At 35.9% G+C, this 19,995-nt stretch overlaps 1 protein-coding gene, 1 long non-coding RNA gene and 1 other non-coding gene across 5 annotated transcripts; 2 read left to right on the top strand and 1 right to left on the bottom strand.

The window, feature by feature from the left end:
* The first annotated feature begins 3,647 nt into the window (after positions 1-3,647).
* On the top strand, positions 3,648-9,364 carry LOC131019617 (uncharacterized). 3 transcript variants are annotated; one of them, XM_057948206.1, is made up of 14 exons: positions 3,648-4,061; positions 4,795-5,746; positions 5,857-5,962; positions 6,089-6,209; positions 6,285-6,383; positions 6,478-6,777; positions 6,866-6,973; positions 7,063-7,134; positions 7,889-7,975; positions 8,067-8,138; positions 8,221-8,310; positions 8,398-8,505; positions 8,813-8,881; positions 9,030-9,364. In XM_057948206.1, the coding sequence occupies exons 1-14, from the start codon at positions 3,834-3,836 to the stop codon at positions 9,102-9,104; spliced, it is 2,487 nt and encodes an 828-aa protein (XP_057804189.1). In that variant the 5' UTR covers positions 3,648-3,833; the 3' UTR covers positions 9,105-9,364. The 3 variants fall into 3 exon arrangements, with proteins under 3 accessions (XP_057804189.1, XP_057804191.1, XP_057804190.1); XM_057948207.1 differs by having other exon boundaries at positions 3,672-4,061; positions 8,067-8,129; XM_057948208.1 differs by lacking the exon at positions 7,889-7,975.
* Positions 9,365-11,007: 1,643 nt separating this feature from the next.
* On the bottom strand, positions 11,008-11,094 carry TRNAM-CAU (transfer RNA methionine (anticodon CAU)). Its single transcript is given in 2 exon segments — positions 11,008-11,043; positions 11,057-11,094. It is a non-coding gene; the product is annotated as a tRNA-Met (tRNA).
* Positions 11,095-14,757: 3,663 nt separating this feature from the next.
* Positions 14,758-16,395, top strand: LOC131019616 (uncharacterized). The gene is made up of 3 exons (XR_009100354.1): positions 14,758-14,942; positions 15,086-15,210; positions 15,950-16,395. It is a non-coding gene; the product is annotated as an uncharacterized LOC131019616 (long non-coding RNA).
* Positions 16,396-19,995: the final 3,600 nt, after the last annotated feature.

The raw sequence follows: 19,995 nt of genomic DNA, 5'->3' as shown, positions 1-19,995 counted from the left end.
GCAGATACACAACCACATGCCATTTTACTTTTCAGTTTTATGTTTTATTTTGTTATGCTCAGAGTTGGTGCTGTTGGATTTGTATACTGAAAGCAAGAACTTTTATGCTTGTATACAATGATTCTTGAGTTCACTATCTAATCTCCTATCTGAATTGTTCATAATTGCATATGTATGTCCAATTATCTCTATATAAGTAGATTATATGGTGTGTTGTAGATCACAGAAGACCATATAATTGGAATAACCTTATGAGATATAAAATTGATCACAACCGAGACGACTCTAGGACGAGTTGTTGGTTTAGGCTGCAGTATAGATGGAAGTAGTTTGTCTTGGCCACTTGTCTATACTGGTGCGTGTAAACGTATTGATAGGATCACAATGAGATGCATTCTTCTATCCGACCTAAGTGAAGAATCAAGATCTCGGTGACTTAACGTGACCTAAATCCTAATAAAATTTTAGGTGTATATATAAATTTGTGTATCACTTTGACTTACTATGGGTGAGAGTTACATATTAACTTGAGTACTCTGTATCTTAGGTGATAGCAATTTATATATGACATTTGGTAATCTGTATTAGGTGACCGTATCCGGTATAAGATGATAACATCCCCTTAAGGAGCTCAGAAGATTTATTGCATTAAACCCTGCAGGTTGATTAAGTTTAAGTGCAATAATAAGCTTGAGTGGTACTACTTAGGCTGCGTTTACTTTGATAGATAAATTTATCCATGAAAAAAGATGGATAACAAAAATTTATGCCTTAAAATGTCTCATTTCTTTTCCAACATTTGACACAAAAGAGATGCTCACCATTTTTCCTTCCTTATTTTCACTTCAAGGATGGATAATATTATCCATCCATTGTTGAGTGGATAATATTATCCATCTTTGAAGTGAAAATAAGGAAGGAAAAATGATGATCATCTCTTTTGTGTTAAATATTGGAAAAGAAATGAGAGATTTCAAGGCATAAATTTTTGTTATCCTTCCTTTTCCATGGTTAAATTTATCCATCAAAGTAAACGCAACCTTAAGGAATAATAAGAAATTAATTAATATAAGCTATCAGAAGCTTTAATTAATTAATGGATGTTGGATATCTTAAATACGGGGGCTCGATAAGTCTAAATACAAGCTCCGACTCATCATCGGCAATAAAGGGGTAAGTCAATATTGATTCTCTAGTGGAATGAATTAATTATGATCTGGGCTGATCATAAGAATTAATTCATTTGAGGCCCATCTTTATTCCTTGTATTTGATCCCTGGGCTGGCCCAAAGACTCTTGAGCCCAGTAGTAGAAAATAACCTAACTCATAAGTTTGACCTGCATCCTGTATTTATAATTATAAATACAGTTCAGCTCTCATAACAGAACAGACCAGAAGATTTACGTAATTTCATATTACAGAAATTAGGTTTTCTGTGAGAGTTGAGCGGCGCCTGTTGAGTGGGTGTTTTCTCTAGGGAATCCTCGAAGATCTTCGTCCATCCGACGTCGGGGATTGTGCGGGATACAGTCCAGAAGATCAGAGCTGGAGTCAGATTTTTGCAGGAAATCAAGTTCTGGCAGTTTCTGAAGAACGGCCATAACTACCTCTACAATCCTCGGATTTGGACGAAACAGGCGGCCACAGAAAGTTCTTTCGAAAAGGAAGAAGTCGTATTTCTTGGAAAAATACGATTGGAGGACGTTTGAGGCTTCAAACGAATGATTGAAGTTGATGATCTGTTCAGCGATGAATTGATGAATTCTTAGAAATTCTTCAGGTATTTCTGAACTCCTCGGTGCATTATTTAAATTAATAGGAGCATGCTAGGATTAATCAATGTATGGTGAATTAAGATAATCCAAGAGACGATCCTCGGGTAAATTGAGTATTAATTAAGTTTAATATTCCTACAGGTGCCGACAAGTACGTTGTTTAAATTCTGCCTAGACGTTTAAATACAAGTATGTTTTATTTGTTTACTTGCTTTGCCTTTCTTTTCAAGTTACAAGCAGTAAGTGGGCATAAGTTAGGAGAAATCCGGCTCCACGAAGTGCGGCAATTGTGAGCGAGTGGTAGTATGTCTTCGGACATGCCTGATGACCATTTGGGTCCGACAAGCTTGATGTGGCAACCACATGAAGGGCGCGGTAGGCTGTTGCACGCGGCACCGTGACAATGGGGACACGGTCTATTGACGATTGCCCATAACCAATGACGTGAATGCACAATGACAATCCTTGAACATACGATTGCCCATATTATCCCATATGATACCGAGATTATGCCCAGACCGGGTTTCATTTATTACTGATTATTTTCTTGTGTTTATTTTCAACCTTTACTTATTTGCCCAGATTAGTTTTACATTCTGTTGTGGCCAGAGACTGGCAAGTAAACCTTTGCCCAGAGAAGGGCAACCCCATATAAACGTGTGACACGAGTATTAAGATACACCGATTCTCTGTGGTTCGACGCGAACCTATACTTGCCATTAAACTAACCTTAATTGCAGGGCATAGGGAATATAAATATCATTTTCCCAAAGTCTCACGACGGGCTTCGGCATGCACTGACCGTTTTCCTCAGCGTTCGCATTACACTGTGCATGTGTGTCCTACTTGGCGTCGCATGATGCGCATTTTTGAGTCTGCTCATGGTCATATTATGTGGTTTCTTAGGAATGGTAGGATTAGTTTCTGGGATGACATATGGTTCGGGGTTCGCCCTTTGAGTTCATATAGTCATCCCGAAAATGCTCACACTTTTCCTCGTGTTTGTAATTTTTGGCATGATTTAGCTTGGGATGACACTCGCTTGCATGAGTTATGTGATGTTAATGATATTCCTATTGATTTGATTGACTCTCTGAGCCGGACACCGATTGTGATGGGGACGGAGGATGTGATGCATTGGGATCTAACCAGACATGGTGAGTTTTCGACTTCATCTGTCTGGGATCTTGTCTGGCGTCGGTTGCCCTTACAAGCTTTGTTTTCTGATATTTGGAGTGATTGTCTTACTCCCACCATGTTTATTTTTCAGTGGCGTCTGCTTTTTTATCGTCTTCCTGTTGATTGTCATCTCCAATCGCGGGGCATCTCTCTTGCCTCCATGTGTCTCTGTTGTATATCTCCTCAGTCTTAGTCGTGTCTGCATGTGTTCCTGTGGAGTGAGGCTGCTTCGATTGTGTGTGCTCATTTTGACTCTTGATTTCCTTCTGTGCACACACCTCTTCACACGAGCACCGATATTGCACGTAGATTAGGTCACTGGCGGCGCGCCTTCCCCATGGAGGACAAGCTGGCATATTTCCTTTTTGATTCCTTGTTTGATTATGTGGTTTCCTTGGACGGAATGGAATAGTCGTAAGCATAGAGCTATTCTTTTTTGTCATTTTCACGTGATTTCGCAAGTTTCCCATCATCTTTAGCTTCTTGTTGCGGCGGCAACTCTCACTAACATTCATTGGCGTGGGCGTGTTCCACTTGTTGATTTCATGCCGCCAGCATCTCCTGTGAGGAGGACCCTTCGCTCGACTAATTATTCTATTCACAACACCCATCAATGAGATGTGAAGGGTATTTTTTTGGTGGAACTAGGGGAATATTAAATATTGTTATAATCAAAATTACACGTGCCTATCATTCTTGAGGATAAATGACGACAGCTTCGTCCTTCACCTTTGTTGTTTCATTTAGTTTCTCTTCACTACTCTTCCACTTCCCTAACCAATAACTCTACATTTTCTGAAAAATTATGCCAAGCCCACAATTAATTATCTCATAGTTTATCAATCTTATCACATGAGCATCGCCTTATCTCATCAACAATGGATAGTTTCACTCTCAGAACTACCGCCAATTCCACCACTTTCTCTGCTATTCAATTCTTTCCGCAACCCGTTTTTCATGCCAAGAAATCCGGAATTCTGAATTTCCCTTGCAGGAAATTCTGGGTTTCTGCATCAAAAGATGAACCGCAGCTTGACGAGTGGGATAAGATGGAGCTTAAATTTGGTCGAATGATTGGGGAAGACCCCAAAATCACTTTAGCCAAGGTGCCTTTAGCTTACTCTTTTTTCCTTCCTTGGATATGTGCTTTTAGAAGGCTTAAAGGTTATCACTTTGGAACATTCTATGTATATGTATTACACTGGGGGTTTTTGATTAATGGAGGGAATCTCCATTGATGATTTAAATGATTGTGATAATTACTTACTAATTGCGTTTAGAGTGTCTGTTATGCACAATTTTGGCTTTTGATGTTGCTTCCATTGGTAATTGAAGAAAGATAGATGGTATAACAGATAGATAGTGTTACCTTACTTTTTTTTTTTTCTATTTTCTTTTCGTTTTTAATTTCTAATGATTTTTTTATTGATTACTTTGGTTGGGAACGGAAGAGATAAAACATGCTTACATTCTTGTAGATGCCACGACAGATGAAGTGGTGTAGCATCTACCCTCCATGAGTATCTGTTTGTTTTTGTGTATATTGGATAATTTGGATTAATGTTTTACTTTGAAGGAGAGACATTATTTACCTATAAGTGGCATCTAACTAGCTATAGAAATCTGCATCGAACTAGGCTTTGGACTCAGATATTGGATTTTTCCAGTTAATCACAGCTTTATGATGCATGTTTTTTATGATTTATGAAGAATAACAACATATACTCTGTTATTTTCGTAACTTTTGAGCTTTTAATCTTGAAATATATGTTGAAGTATTCTGCATTGTCATGTACTATTTCAGTTGCTGCTTTTTTTTAGTTTGTTATAATTTTTCAGATAATGGGTAGAAAATCAAATCCAGATGTGTCTTATTTGGAAATTGAGAGGTTATTAGATAAGAAGAAGGGGAGTGCATTGGATGAAGACGTAGAGGAAGTCCCATTCGATTTTCCTGATCAAAAGAAGTCAGTTAAATCCGTGCAAGGACTAAATTTGGTCCGACCTGTATTAAAGAAAGGAGCCAAGTTCGAAGCAACTGCCAAACCTGTGGAAACAAGTGCTAAAAGTTCTATCCGCCCGATTAAAAAGGATTCAGAAGTGACTAAAAGCAGCGTTCCCGATGTTATCTTGCGAAAACCAAGATCATTTAATGAGGATGATGGTGCGAGTGGATCCACAAGGTTCGGAATGAGGCCAAACTTATCACTGAGAATGGGAAAGGAGCCCCAGAAAGAGAGGTTTAGTGATACTACATTGTTAAGGAAACCTGAACCTATGACATCCAAATCTGAAGTTGGAGAAGAAAACAGCCGTGAAGATTCTTTTGATGGTAGTTACGGGAGTTCATCTACTGAAGGAAGAGGTTCTGCCCCTCTTCTAAAAAAGCCAGAGCTGTTGAAGCTCAATTCAAATGCAGAAGCAGAACATGATTCGTCAAAAGAGGATACCAAACTTAGCTCCAGTGCCCCTCTTCTAGAAAAGCCAGAGCTGTTGAAGCTCAATTCAAATGCAGAAGCAGAACATGACAAGTCAAAAGAGGATACCAAGCTTAGCTCCAGTGCCCCTCTTCTCAAAAAGCCAGAGCTGTTGAAGCTCAATTCAAATGCAGAAGCAGAACATGATTCTCCAAAAGAGGATACCAAACTTAGATCCAGTAGTATTTTCACCGAAAATAAGTCGGATGTTTCCAACTCAGATAATCGGCAAGTGACTACCAATGGCATCACTCAGAACCAGTTCCATGAAACCATTCAAGAAGAATCTGCTTCAGATGAGGGGTTGGGGAAAGGTAATTTGATTAGCCTTTAGTTGAGCATTCTGTGTAATAAAATCATATCTTTGTGGTGTATTAAGTATAAAACTTCGCAGTATAATTAAATGTCTTGGTGCTTTTTCAAGAATTGCAGGCTGATATACGGTCTGGTGGACAAACATTCACTTCTGATGAACTTTCTAGAAGTACCGCTGCATCTATAGATACTATGCTTATAGGCAAACCAGAAAGGTAGTGCAATCTGTCTAATTCTCCGTTGGGTCTTTAAAAAATGCTGCTAGGTACGATTTCCCATAAGGTTTATCTTTCTACTGCTCGACTATAGTGCTCTTGTGTTGCTGTGATACTATGCTATAGATTAGATCCCGCTGTTAAACCAGCAGGTCAGAAAATTAGAAATGAGGTGGTTCCTATAAATCCCGACAGCTTGGGTAATCCATTAGAGGTGGAGAACTTCATTGCAACATCACCTATTAAGGTTGGCTACCATCTTTAGTCGATACTTAATTCCAAATTATTACATTTGGAATCTGATTGTTGCGTACTCATCTAGGAACGGGAGGATGATGACTGGACGAGAGCAGAACAGCTGGTTAAGACTGGAGAAAGAGAAGAAGTGGAATTGATCAGCGCCAGTACTAGAGGATTCGTTGTGGGTTAACTTGTTATTCTAGTCTTATTGGTATTTATAGTGCCGATGCTCGTAGTTCAGCTATAACTATTTTAGTTTCATGTTTTCCTTACAGGTCTCATTTGGTTCCTTGATTGGTTTTCTACCATATCGCAATCTTGCTGCTAGGTGGAAATTCTTAGCTTTCGAGTCTTGGTTGAGAAGAAAAGGTTTAGATCCATCTCTTCTCCGGCAGAACCTGGGCATAATTGGAAAATATGAAGCTACTAGCGCGATGGATGCCTCTGAGTCGGTGAAAAGTTCAGAAATTGGTAGTAAGACTGATGAAGCATTGACACCAGATATGAAGCTGGAAGATCTTCTTATGCTCTATGACCAAGAGAAGCTTAAATTCTTGTCGTCCTTTGTTGGTCAGGTTTGGATGATGAGATTTGAAGCCAAATAGCTTCTCCTTTAATTTTATTACTTTTTAGTTTTTACTCAGTGGCCCCCTGCACTTGCAGAGAATCTACATGGGAGTAGTATTGGCTGACAGAAATTCTCGGAGGCTAATATTTTCCATAAAACCAAAAGAGAAGGAAGAATTAGTTGAAAAGAAGAGAGATCTCATGGTAAGATTTTGAAAAAGGTCCCAACAATTTTAAATTCCTATAGAATGTGCAAGTCTGCTCGATTCATTGCCCATGTTCCTGCGTTGCAGGCACGGCTTAGTGTTGGAGATGTAGTCAAGTGCTGCATTAAAAAGATTACATACTTCGGTATCTTTGTTGAGGTAAATGAAGTGTTCTATTTACGCGAGGGGTGAAGATTCTGTCCATTTGGTTGGTTTTAACTAGTTTTTTAATCAAACATAATTGAATTAGCATTTTAAACTTCCCATCTGAACCAAATTACTGTTATTACCCGATTGAAGTTTATTATGGCTGTTTTGCATTTTCAAGAACTACGAGCAAATCAAAACTGATAAAGACTTTCATTAAGAATTGATTTATTCAGTTATTTTATAAAATTAAACCAAGAATCAAAAACTGAATTTTGTTAATTATAAAAACTGATGAATCGGATCAAATTTGTGTCTTAACTTAGGTTAAGTTTGGTAGTGCTCGTTTGGTTCAAGTAAAGGAATGGAATCAAATAAAGGGGAGGAATGGTAACAATAACTATTACTTTTATTGAGTGTTTGGTTTAACAATGGAAATGAATTACTAGTAAGGGATTGATTCCCTTTCTTCTTTTTCTCCTCTATTTTGAGGGGTAACAAATTGGGTAATTGGGTTACCCTCAAGTAAGGGTAATGGTTAACTCATTACTCAAACCAAACAACAAGTAATTGATTTAATTAATTGAATCTCTTTCCAACCTCCAAAAACGCCCAACCATACATGGGCTTAATATACACCCATGATCTTCTATAAAAGGTCAACATATGTTAGGGTTCTAGCTTTGACTATGTAATGGTAACTTTGTAGTTTCGGAATGATTAGCTGTTGAAACAACTAAAGGGTCTATTACACGTCATCTTCTAGGTTGAAGGGGTTTCTGCACTTATTCACCAGACAGAAGTTTCTTGGGATGCCACCTTGGATCCTGCATCGTACTTCAAAGTTGGCCAGGTATGTCGTGTGAAAAACTAAGTCGTGATCCTACACGTGCATTCTACTTGAAATCTGACCTATTTTTTACTCATACTTCTTTTGAATGCAGATTGTTGATGCCAAAGTCCATCAATTGGACTTTTTGCTGGAACGTATATTTCTGTCATTAAAGGAAGTAATGGTAATTACTATACTTTGTCAATGTCACTTTCCCTTTGAACGTTTCTTACTAGTAAGAATGACCTTATCTTTTCTCGTGGCAGCCGGATCCCCTGATGGAAACCCTGGAGACCGTGGTCGGTGATCATAATACTTTGGATGGTAGACTCGAAGAAGCTCAGGCAGATTCCGAGGTTATATCCTTAGTTTTTAACACTAGCAATTTCTAACTGCCCATTGCATCTTCACCACGCGAAGTTCATTATTCTGAAACTATGTAGTGGGCCGAGGTTGAGTCGCTGATGAAAGAATTGAGGCAGTTTGACGGAATCCAGTCTGTGTCAAAAGGACGGTACTTTTTGAGCCCGGGTTTGGCACCCACTTTTCAGGTGAAGCTAATCAAATCGATCAAAAAAGCTATTAAAATGGATAAATGTTAGTCTAATAGAATTGAAACTATGAGTCTTATCTTGCCTTTTCTTCGTTGCAAATACTATTATCCTTTTAGGGGGCGTCTACTTTGGGTTATAGATTGGATAGATAAAAATAATATAGGCTAATCTACCGCGTATTTTGGCGCCTACTTATGTATTGTCAATCTAGTGATCAATCCAAGATGAAAAATTATGAAGCTTTCACATTCGAATGATTGATTTGTTACGTTGGAGATGGTTGAAATTTGAGCTTATTATGCAGGTTTATATGGCCTCTATGTTCGAAAATCAGTACAAAATGCTTGCTCGAGCTGGAAATCGAGTACAAGAGGTTAGAAATCTTGTTTCAATATCATTGGAGGAACAAAACTTTATCCAAGAGAATATTGAATGTTACTCCTATTTGGTTAATTACTTGATCTTGCTATAACGTGACGACAACAATCGAATGAGAAAACATGTATGCATGACTTGCACAGGTTATGGTGCAAACTTCTCTGAGCAAAGAGGAGCTGAAATCTGTTATCCTGACATGCACCAACAGGGTGGCATGAACCATGAAGACGACGAAATCTCTCTTCAGATCCTGCTCACCACTTCTTGAAATATTGAGGTTAGAAATCTTACATTCTTGAATGTAAAGACATAACCATGACTTTGCAATGTGGTTGTAGTTTGTTAGGCTTTTCCCCGTTGTAAATCTTTCTCATATAAATTTTGCTCGCTTATAAAGTAAATTCTAGTTAATCTTCTTTATCCATTTTTTGTATGCAAACATTTGATCATTTATAGAGGTGCTTATATTTCCAGATAATTGTCGATGTAACATTGTATATATATAATGAAGAAGGTGGAACTAATTAAGCCTTCGAGCGAATGAATGATGTCTGTATTTGATAATATTTTTGATTAATTTCATTAAGATGAGATAATAAAATCATGCGTATGTAGGAGTTTCAAACAATATAGTAAGTTATAATGTTCTATCACATTTGTATTGTTGGATATATATCGTAAGACACTTTCTTCTGAAAATCTTTTCCAATTATTTTTCAATGGAAATGGAAAGAAGTCAAATAAAGTATTTTTACATAATAGATGCACCTGAAAGAAAAAAAAAGGAGAATAAAAAAGAAAAATCAAAGGAAAAAAGACATAGAAAAAATTTAGAGTAAAATTTTGAAGTAGCTAAAATGAAGCATAAAACACAATTTATGGCCACACATTGAAAAAACACAAATTTTGGCCATTTTTATTGATTTGGACGTTTTTGCCCTTAATGAGGCGGACTGGGTAGGATCAGGCACGCGGGTCGCGTGCCGGGTCGGGTTAGGCACTTATGGCACTAATAGTGCCATAAGTGCCATCGGAAATCCAAAATAAAACCAAGTAAAATAGTCATTTTGGCACTTATGGCACTATTAGTGCCATAAGTGCCAACGAAAATTCAAAATAAAACTAAGTAAAATGGTCATTTGGGCACTTATGGCACTAATAGTGCCATAAGTGCCATACGTGCAGCACAAATACAGAAACAACAGCATCATTTAAACCCTAAATGGAACATCTAAACCCTAAATAGAACATCTAAACCCTAGGGGAAAGTGTGCACTTATGGCACTAATAGTGCCATAAGTGCCATACGTGCAGCACAGATCAGATCAGCACAGATCAGATCAGATCTGTCGATGGCTGAAATCGAAGGAGGCGGAGATCAGATCTGCCGATGGAGGAGGCGGCGCAACGATCAGATCAGATCCACCGCCGCCGCCTCATCAGATCAGATCTGCCGCCGCCTCATCATCTGCCACCTGACCAATCCCTCCTCCACGCGTTTCAGAGGATCGTATCTCCTCCACCGCCGCCGCCTCATCCTTTACTCCGACGAATTCTGCCGCTGACTTCTGCTCGGCGCCGTTGCGATCAGATCAGCTCCGCCGCTGCGATCAGATCTGCTCCGGTGACTTCTGCTCGGCGCCGCTGCCGCGTAGCCGCTGGAGAAAGAGAGAGGGAGATGAGAAGGAGAGAGGAGATAGCGCAGCCGCTGGAGAGAGAGAGAGAGGGAGATGAGAAAGAGAGAGGAAAGAGAGAAGGGTAGAATAGTCATGACATACAAAAAATGGCTAAAATTTATGTTTTTTCAAATGGTGGACAAAATTTGATGTTGTATGTTGAATAGGGCCATTCGGCCCTATTGTTTCAAAAATTAATAACTCAAAAGGAAAAAAACATATAAAAAGGAAAAAAGACATAAAAAATCAAAAAATGGTGAAAAAATAGGAAAAAAGACAGAAAAAATTAAAAAAGAAAAATCAAACGAAAAAAGACAATAGAAAAAATTAATAACTCAAAAGGAAAAAAAACATATAAAAAGGAAAAAAAAAATGAAAGGAAAAAAGACATAAAAAATCAAAAAATGGTGAAAAAATAGGAAAAAGGACATAAAATATCAAAAAATGGGATGAGAGAGGCTCGAACTCTCGACCTCAGGATCACTCAACATAGCTATGAGACCTACGCGCTAGCCAACTGCGCCACCATCCCATATATTTGATAGTTAATCCATTTTATTAATATTATTTAATTGGATAGTCAATTGTTTATAGGGGTGGAAAATCGGGTACCCGCGGGTACCCTACCCGCAAAATGCGGGTACCCGCGGGACGAAAACTGCCGAAAATGGCACCCTCACCCGACCCTCTTCCCCGATGCGGGTACCCGAATACCCGCAGCGGATACCCGCTGCGGGTATGAGGGTACCCTCACAGTCCCGCGATTTTTTTTTTAGTTGTAATTTTGCGGGTTTTTGGTCCCGCTGGAGGGTATTTCGTCCCGCGAGAGGGTATTTCGTCCCGCGGGAGGGTATTTTGTCCCGCATTTCACAAAAATCTAATAAAATTATTTAATTTTAATTCTATAATATAAAAGTAAAATCTAATAAAATTATTTAATTTTAATTTTAATTTCACAAAAATCTAATAAAATTATTTAATTAGTTAATTAATTAATTTTAATTTCACAAAAATCTAATAAAATTATTTAATTAGTTAATTCCTAAAAGTAAAATCTAATAAAATTATTTAATTTTAATTTTATAATGTTATTTGCGGGTAATGCGGGTATCCGCGGGTATACCCGCGGGTACCCTCTACCCGCAATTTTTGAGGATGTGATACCCGCACCCGACCCTCCACCCGAATTTTGCGGGTATCGGGTACCCGATACCCGCGCGGGTATCGGGACGGGTGAGGGTATACCCGATACCCGCAACCCGATTTTCCACCCCTAATTGTTTATACAATCCATCTGCTTTTGCTATATAAAGACGTTAGTTAAAAAGACTACAATGAAAAATTGTAGCGAACGAGTGAAGATTTTTAAGATATACTCCGTCCACTCCTGCTCAATTGGCTTGGCTTAGTTCTTCTCGACACCATTATTTAAGAGTAATTATTATATAAAGTGTTATGAATCACTTGTTTGAAGCTTATCTATAAAATTATATATAAATAATACATACTTAGTCTTTTATCATGTCACTCAATCTTTTTTCATATCTTAATCACTTAACTTCTTTCCGCAAATTCTCCTATCATATCGTATGTATAGATGAGACGGATAGGTCGAGGTTGGGCGCAAATTTGGGCACAAGTTGGGGCGAATCTAAGCGTGGGTCGCGGGTCTAAATCGAATATTTCATAGTAATTATTATTGTGATGAAAAGTAATAACCAACATGAAGAAAAATAATATTTTTGAGATATTATATTTCTTTATAACAATAATTGTTTTTTGTTACAATAATAATTACTTGACCAAAATAAATACACCGCCTTCGCACCCTTCGCTCTATGCCCGCGCTATCTGCTGAAAAATATGAATTATTGAAGTAATTATTATTGAGATGAAAAATAATGTAATTGATATGAAGAAAATGTACTGTTTTCGTTATATCAATAATTACTTTTTCTTGTAACAATAATTACTTTTATGGTTTGTCCATAAAAACAACCCGCTCCCGATCCTACCCGTCTTTTTCATACACTTGATCGCATAGGAGACCAACTCAATTTTTTTAGGGATTTTAATCTATTAAATTTAATTCAATAACTATTTCCCCCCCCCCTTTTTTTCTTTTACGTCAATAACTTTTGAGCCACTGTTTAAAATAAAATTGGACATTATTGTCTAAGAGCATCCGCAGTGGGGCCCACAGAGCGAGCGATCGCGAGCTCCCTGTCGTTGCTGCACCCTACTGATGCAAGGCGAACTTGCAATTGCACGCCCAATGCAGGAGGGGTGAGAGAAATTGCGTGTGATACACACACCAATAAAAAAATTACTGTTTTTATGAGCGATTTTTTATTTTAAAAAATTGTTTAAATCTTAAGATTTTAATTTTGACTAAATGCAGCCTCACTATTTATAGTGTACTACACAACCTACACTTTTCAACATAGGATTTAATATAAAATCAACTTAACGTAGCTTCTTTTTAATAATGCACTACACATTGTAGAGAATTATACACTTTTCAATGTAAAATTCAATACAAAATCAACTTAATGCAACTTCTCCTTTTATGATGTACTACACATTGTAGAAATGCATACACTTTTTAACGTGTGATTCAATATAAAATCAACTTAATGTAGTTTCCAAATTGTTTTTAAGTCAATATAAAATCAACTTAATTTTTATTTTTCTATTGTCATTTGTTGTTAAAAATTAATATTTATTTTAATCAACAAATACAAATAAAATAAGGATAAAATAGAAATGAAAATTATTATAATGTTTTTTTAATTATTGCATTTTAATTTTCAATTAATGTAGGATTTGTTTTAATGTAGGTTTAGTTTTTAATTAATGTTGAATTGAATTTGAATTTTAAGATGCAATTTATGTTGTAAATTTAATGTTTAATTTAACTAAAAACACATTAAAAAAAACTATAAAAAAAGTAAGAGGCCGTTGATGAGAGCCCACTGTGGGGAAGGAGCTCACAATTGGTGGGGATCATTTAAGAGCTTCTTAAGGATAGTGACGTTCAGGGCTAAACGAAATCAGGTGAACCGGCCCGGAACCAGCCTGTGGTCAACGTTTCGAGCCCGAAATCATTGACCATGGGCAGGAACCGAAACCAAAACCGTGAAACACCCGATTTGGTTATGGACCCAAAAGTTTAAAATTGAAAATCGACGGTTAACCGTCGAATCAGACCGCCGGGCCGAAAACCGCTCAAAATTGATGGTTTTTCATTTTTTTTTCAAATTTAAATTAATTATTTGTCTTCTAGAAATTTTATTGTAGTATTAGTAAAATTTGTTTAGTAAGTTTAGTTTACTTATTCAATTTTATAATTTGAAGATTCCAACTTATTTGTTCATGTAAATTATATATATATATATATATATATATATATATATATATATATATATATATAGGGGCGCGCTCCAGTAAGACCCCCTATTTTTCGTTTAACATGAGTACAATGAATAAGACATATAATACTAATGAACAAAACGTATATCTAATGAACAAGATGTATATACTGATGAAAAATAAAATTTAAAAAATTTGTAATGAATAAGACATATAAACTGATGAACAGGGCCGTATATACTGATGAACAATGCAATATACACTGATGAATAACAAAATTTAAAATATTCTGCTCCCTCCAGGATTCGAACCATGCGAAAAAAAATCACCCTCCAGATACAATATCAGCCATAGGATTGATGAAATAAACGCACCAGATCGTACCCTAGATCTCACTAAAATTAGGGGGTCTCATTGGAGCGGCCCCCTATATATATGTATATATATATATATATATATATATATATATATATATATTTTACTTTGAATTTAATAAAAATACGAATTTTATTACATTTTGGTATTAATATGTTATAATTTTATTTCGTCTATAGTTTTTGCAACAATTTCGTTACATGTAATATATTAAATAATTTAATTTCATAAAAAAAAATATACACGATACATAAAAAAATATGAAAATTGGCAGTTCGACCCTTGAACCGGTGATTATGCTACCTGATGTACCGAATTCTTTATGCGCAAATTATTGCATGCGGTTAATGCTATGCGACGGGTTCTCCCGACCCGATCCGAATTGAAAAAATATAAATCTTTTTTCCACTTACTTTTCATTTTTTCCTTCATTTTTTATTTCAGTTTTTCTCTCTCTATAGAGTTCCCTCGTCTGTCTCTCTCTCTCTCGTCTCCCTCTCTCGTTTCAGACGATTTCGTCTCGCTAAAGCCTTGTCTCTTAACCTAAGGATTTCTCTCTTCGTGTTCACCGGCATGATTTTCGTGTGTTTGTTCGATTTCTCTGATCACCGGCGTGATTTCTTCGTCTTCAAGGTATTAGGGTTTGTTGGTTGAGTTTGATTTTTGAATCTCCTTCAAGTTATTAGGGTTTTTAAGTTCGCTGTGTTTAGTTTGTTGTAATTTTATTTCGTTTTTGTTTTTTTGAACTTATTGTTTCTCTCGTTTCTGCATTTCAGATCCACCCTACTGGGAAAATTTTTGTCGCTCAAGTCTTTTATCTTCACCGAACGATTCTCATCCGTTTTCTTGTATGATTTGTCTGCCCACCGGTGTAAAGGAACGATTCTCCTTCGTGTTCAAGGTATTAGTTTTTTTAGTTTTCTGTGACCTTATTGTTCGATTTTCTTCAGATCTGTCATTTTTGAAGTATACGACAATCTACTTGCTTCAGATCTGTCGTTATTTCGTTGTCGTCAATGTTATTAAGGTTTTTCCTAGTTTTTTCTTTAGTTGTTTTTTGTTCTCATGATTTGTAATTATATTTTGTGTGGTTCTTGATTATAACTGGTTAGATATGTTTGTTTTTGGTTATATGTGGTGTGATTTGTGATTATATCTGGTGTGGTTTGTGATTATATCTGATTATGTTATTGGAATTCTGAAAGTATATATTCATGCGTATAATTGTATAGTTTATTCTGGACACATATAATATTTGTATACAATCATTTTATATATGTATTGCTAATAGTATGCATTGGACTAGTGACAGGTATATGTTCTATTGGATGAAAGTAAGTAATACGAGTAAGAAAAGTAATATTGATATATGGATTTAATATTTGAAATTGTTAACAGTTTTACATGTACTTAAATAATTTGAAAGTAATACTTATGTACTGAAAAAGTAATATTCATGTACTAAAAAAGTAATATTTATGTGCTACAAAATAAAATTATTACCTCGAGCAAATGTACTACTTATATGCAAACAAAGTAACTTTTTCTTGAAATAACTGTAGTTGTTATGCTGTATTATACATGTAATTTATTCTTTGTTTGCATAATTTACTAATTATGTTTTCATTGTGACATGTTAGTATTATGAAGAAGAAGCATGTTATAAGGAGACGAGCATCGTCTGCTGAAGCTATTGAGCCAGAAAGGTCATACTCCCTCCGTCCCAGCTTAAATGTCTTGTTTCTTTTCGGCACGGAGATTAAGAAATGTGTATAAAGTAGATAAAGTGGGTTGGTGGAAATTATTTAAATATTAAGTATAGAGAGAGAGTGTTTGCCAAAAAAGGAAACAGGACATTTCAAGTGGGACAACCCAAAAAGGAAAGCAGGACATTTCAGCTGGGACAGAGGGAGTATAAGATTGTGAGATGTGGTAACTGTGTGAATACATGTTTGGGAGATGTTGTGCACATATGATAGAGATGTTTGGTGATTTTTCCACTTTTTGAATATTCAAATCATAGGTAACCTTTTTGTCCAAATAAAGTAAAAGTTTGTGCTAATAAATGTATTACTTGTGAGTAAAATGCTATATATCTTATATATATATATATATATATATATAGGGAGAGGTTCAAGAAAGAACCATAAATAAAAGAAGACCGGAGAACCATTTTCAGCCATTCGATCATCAAGATCTACGGTGGATGCATCATCTTGTTGGATGAATGCAGATCCTGGGTTCGAATCCTGAAGGGAGCATTTTTTTTTTAATTTTTTTAGTGCATTAATTTTAACAGCGAATGCATTAATTTTTACAGTGGATGCATTAAATTTGATGGTTCTCCCGTTCTCACAAATAATGTAGTTCTCTCTAGAACCACACCCTATATATATATATATATATATGTTAGGTCCCGGGGGTCTCGAATAGGTGTATGGGGGGGGGGAATACACCTATGGGCTATTTTCACAAAATCCTCAATCAGAGGGATCTCAAGATAGAGATCTAAATGAAACTTTGCACGCAAACAAAGACACCTGTTGACTGAAAACAATTTTGACCAAACAGGGTTGACAACTGATACTGAACGCTCTTCAGTAAGGAGTTATCAGTTAAGTTACTGGAACTTAACTGATGCACTTATGGGCTTCAGTCGAGTTTGCTTAAAACAGAGATGATAACACTCTTCCTAACTATCAAAAGATAGATCAGTCAGACTGATATCATACGCAGCGAAAATTAAACTTAGTTTCGCAATAGCCTCGGTTGAGCACGTTGTTGGTCTTAGGTTTCTCTTTGCCGTTAATCAGTATTCAGTTTATCAATTGAAACAACACAATTAGGAATGTAAAACTGAAAACGATAAACAACACAGAGACTTTTACGTGGTTCGGAAAAACCCTTTCCTATATCCACGGTCGGTTGATCAGACCAACAATCCACTCCGCAAGTGCTTAACAGGTGCACTGCAAACCAAACCGTGTGCTTGCCGGGTGCACACAACCGTACCACTGAAGAAAACCCTTCTTCAGTACCCACGTTTCACTCGCGTCGGATTTCTCTTGCTTAGCACAACCCGCACTAAGACTCTCAGAGACAGAAAACACTTCTGACCTCTGAATCACTCAAAACACTCAAATCTTTCTTTTGGAAAGGAGGTTTGAACGAGTGCCAACTATACTGCAAAGAACAAGTTCTTTGTAGCAAGTTTGACCTTGGCTTCTGGGTAAACAGTGGTTTGCCTAAGGTCTAAGAGAATGTATGTAATCAGCAGTGACTGATTTTGGCTTTGGAATTCTCTTCTTCGATTCAAGCTTTGGGGAGGTTAAGCTTTAGGCTGAGTAGCAATTTCGGCAGAGCTTCAGCTTATGTCGTTGAATCGGTGAAGATTGAAGTTGATCCTCGAGCGCTATTTGTAGGAGAACTCTTGAATAGATCTGTTGGCGTAGAGCGTCCTCAAGATTTCTTCCGTTGGAGAGCAATTCGAATTTGGGCTGAGGCTTCAATCTTCGAGGTTCCTTGTCTGGTGGAAACGGCTCTCTTGAGGGACAGGCGATGTGACGTCTCTGATAAAGTAACCACCAAATAGGAATGACATCTGCAGAGATAAGATCCTGAGATCTCTGCATTTAATGCGGCTGTACTCTTGTGAGTACGTGGCTTCCTTTGAACGTTGGAAGATCAGTCCGAGGAAGAATGATCAACTGATACTTGACTTTAGTATCAGTCTGTGGCACGCATTAAGTAATCAGTTCCAAACTGATTCTTCAACTGATACTTCAGTTGGTATCTTCAGTCTTCAGTCCTTCGATCTTCAGTCTTCAGAACCGCATACTAAACTAGAAACGAACTTTTACACATGAGTTCAAAAACTGTTCTAGTCTATTACAATTAAGACCTATGAATTTTGGTATCATCAAAACAAGGATTAGGATATTACACAGGGTTCCCAACAATATGTGTATACTTGAATTGTATATCGGCTGAAAACTTTCCTCGTGTTCGATAGATTACCAACTTGGTGATCTGGGTCTGGACTGTAACAATGCCATGTATATTCGAGTTTGTTTACTTCAAAACTTGAATGGTTCTATTTTAAAAATGTAATATTTGTATTATGTGAAAGTAGATGTTTATGATACTAAATGTATTACTTGAGAGTAAAATGTTATATATATATATAGGGTTGAGTTCAATAGAGAATTATCTTCTTTTTTTTCATTATGAACAAATCTATTCATTTTACGAACAGATCAACATAAGTAATGAACAGTCGTATTTAGTAAAAATAAAGAAAAACTCGCCACCAGCAGGATTCGAACTCTTGGCAAATTGTTGTTCATGTGGTACATTGATCTGTTCATTAAAATTATAAACCTGTTCGTTTTTATTTTACGAATTCTTTATTCTCCACAATATTTAGCTTCTCTGTTGAACCATTTTATATATATATATATATATATATATATATGAAGAGGTTCTAATAAAAACCTCTGTTAAAATGAGAACTAGGAACCTAATCTTGACCTTTTAAATATTAGATCTAATGGTTAGGATTTAGTCAACAAAAAAAATCGTGCATCTATTATATTTTATTGTGCACTTAAAAAATATGCAATTTATGCAATTGAAACCAACAATGCAAAATACTCAAGCAAATCGAAATTGTGCATCTATGCAATTGAAACTGTGCATCTATGCAATCGAAATTGTGCATATGTAGTTTAATCTCAGCCCTCTATTTTATTTAAATCAATGGCTTTAAATTGGTTCCTAGTTTTCATCTTAAGAGGGATTTTTATATTAACCCTACCCTATATATATATATATATATATATATATCTACTTTAATGGTTTTTCAAAACTTGAATGTTTCTTTTTTTTTAAAAGTAATACTTGTATTCTGTGAAAGTAAATGTTTGTGCTAATAAATGTATTACTTGTGAGTAAAATGTTATATATCTTTATATATATATTTATATATATGTATACTTGAATGGTATAAAATCTATAATTTTATTATTCTTATTTATATATCTTACTTTGTTACTTTTTTGCAGGATTTGCAAAAATCTTTTTTAATTTTGAAAAGGGACTTTAATGTGATTGTTGCAAATCACATGGATCGAGTTGAGGAACTTAAAAAGACTTCTCCTAAGTTGTCTCAACCGGAGTCTGCACCATCTGACGAGATGGATAGTGAGGAGTTCTGGAGAGGTGAAGAGGTTCTCAAGGCAGTCGATGATATTGTCTTAAATCACCACATTTATAATGTATATAACTTTGACATAAACTTATACTTTTTAAACGTTTACATTTATTCCACATAACTTATACTCTTGAAATTTGTATATGTAACCACCATAGTTATTCGCACAAGTTACTTACAGAAACTTATACTTTTTTTTTTTATTACGAATGTTTACAATTTGTTAAACATAACTTATACTCTTGATATTACATATATAACCATCAAATTTATTCACAGAAATCTATATTTTCTTTACTATTAACTTTTACATTTATTGAACATAATATATACTCTTGATAAATATAAATAACAATCAAATTTATTCGCATAAATTATTAACAGAAAGTTATACCATCTTTATTATGAACATTTACATTTATTGAACATAAGTTATATATACTCCTATAATTATATATATAACCATCTTTATAT

The sequence above is a fragment of the Salvia miltiorrhiza genome, chromosome 4, assembly GCF_028751815.1.
Source record: "Salvia miltiorrhiza cultivar Shanhuang (shh) chromosome 4, IMPLAD_Smil_shh, whole genome shotgun sequence".
Taxonomy (NCBI): Eukaryota; Viridiplantae; Streptophyta; class Magnoliopsida; order Lamiales; family Lamiaceae; genus Salvia; species Salvia miltiorrhiza.
This window is presented reverse-complemented; position numbering and strand designations above follow the sequence as displayed.